The 865-nt window shown below is 48.6% G+C and overlaps 1 protein-coding gene across 1 annotated transcript; it reads left to right on the top strand.

Moving 5' to 3' along the window:
• Positions 1-296: 296 nt before the first annotated feature.
• On the top strand, positions 297-752 carry EMH_0094890 (uncharacterized protein; the record flags this gene model as incomplete). Its single annotated transcript, XM_038023172.1, has 1 exon — positions 297-752. One exon carries the CDS (start codon positions 297-299, stop codon positions 750-752), a length of 456 nt encoding a protein of 151 aa, XP_037879026.1.
• Between the last annotated feature and the right edge of the window lie 113 nt (positions 753-865).

Genomic DNA, 865 nt, shown 5'->3' with positions numbered 1-865 from the left:
TGTAGAGAGATAGAAATTTGTTGTTATGTTTCTTGGTGTAGGATTTGTGGTTTAGGGTTTAGGGTTTAGAGAGTTCAGATATTTTAGGGTTTAGGGTTTAGGGTTTAGGGTTTAGGGTTTAGGGTTTAGGGTTTGATCAGGTCACCGCTCTGCTCGACGAACACTGAACTTCTGAATACGAGCGATATAACATTGAGGGTTTAGGGTTTAGGGTTTGTCTCTAGGGTTTAGGGTTTAGGGTTTAGGGTTTAGGGTTTAGGGTTTAGGGTTTAGGGTTTACACAACACAGCAGCACAATGGAGAATTCTAAGAACCTCAGTATACACCAGAACCCTGCGGGGGCCCCTGGGGGGCCCCCGGGGGCCCTCAGCAGCAAACCAGAGACGAAGGCCAAGGCATGCGAGCAGCAGCAGCAGCAGCAGCAGCAGCAGCAGCAGAGAGCAGCAGCAGCAGCAGAAACAATAGCAGCAGCAACAGCAGCAACAACAGCAGCAGCAGCAGCAGCATCAACGATAGAAGACAGTGCTGCTGCTGCTACTGCCGATACACCCTGTGCGTCCCCTTCTGCTGCAGCAGCAGGTGCAGCAGCAGGCGTAGCAGCAGCAGCAGCAGCAGCAGCAGCAGCAGCAGGAACAGCAGCAGCAGCAGCAGCAGCAGAAGGAGAGGGAGCATTAAGAACAGGGAGAAGGCGACCCACCCTAACCCTAGCAGAGCTCCCCAAGAGGGTTTTAGAATGCCAGGTAAAACCCTAAACCCTAAACCCTAAACCCTAGTAAACCCTAAACCCTAAACCCTAAACCCTGACATGGTTATGTTATATATATATATATATATATATATATATATATATATATATATATATATA

This window comes from Eimeria mitis, genomic scaffold, assembly GCF_000499745.2.
Source record: "Eimeria mitis Houghton genomic scaffold, Emh_scaff8420, whole genome shotgun sequence".
NCBI lineage: Eukaryota > Apicomplexa > Conoidasida > Eucoccidiorida > Eimeriidae > Eimeria > Eimeria mitis.
Note: the sequence above shows the minus strand (reverse complement) of the source record. Positions and strands in the feature narration are given on the sequence as shown.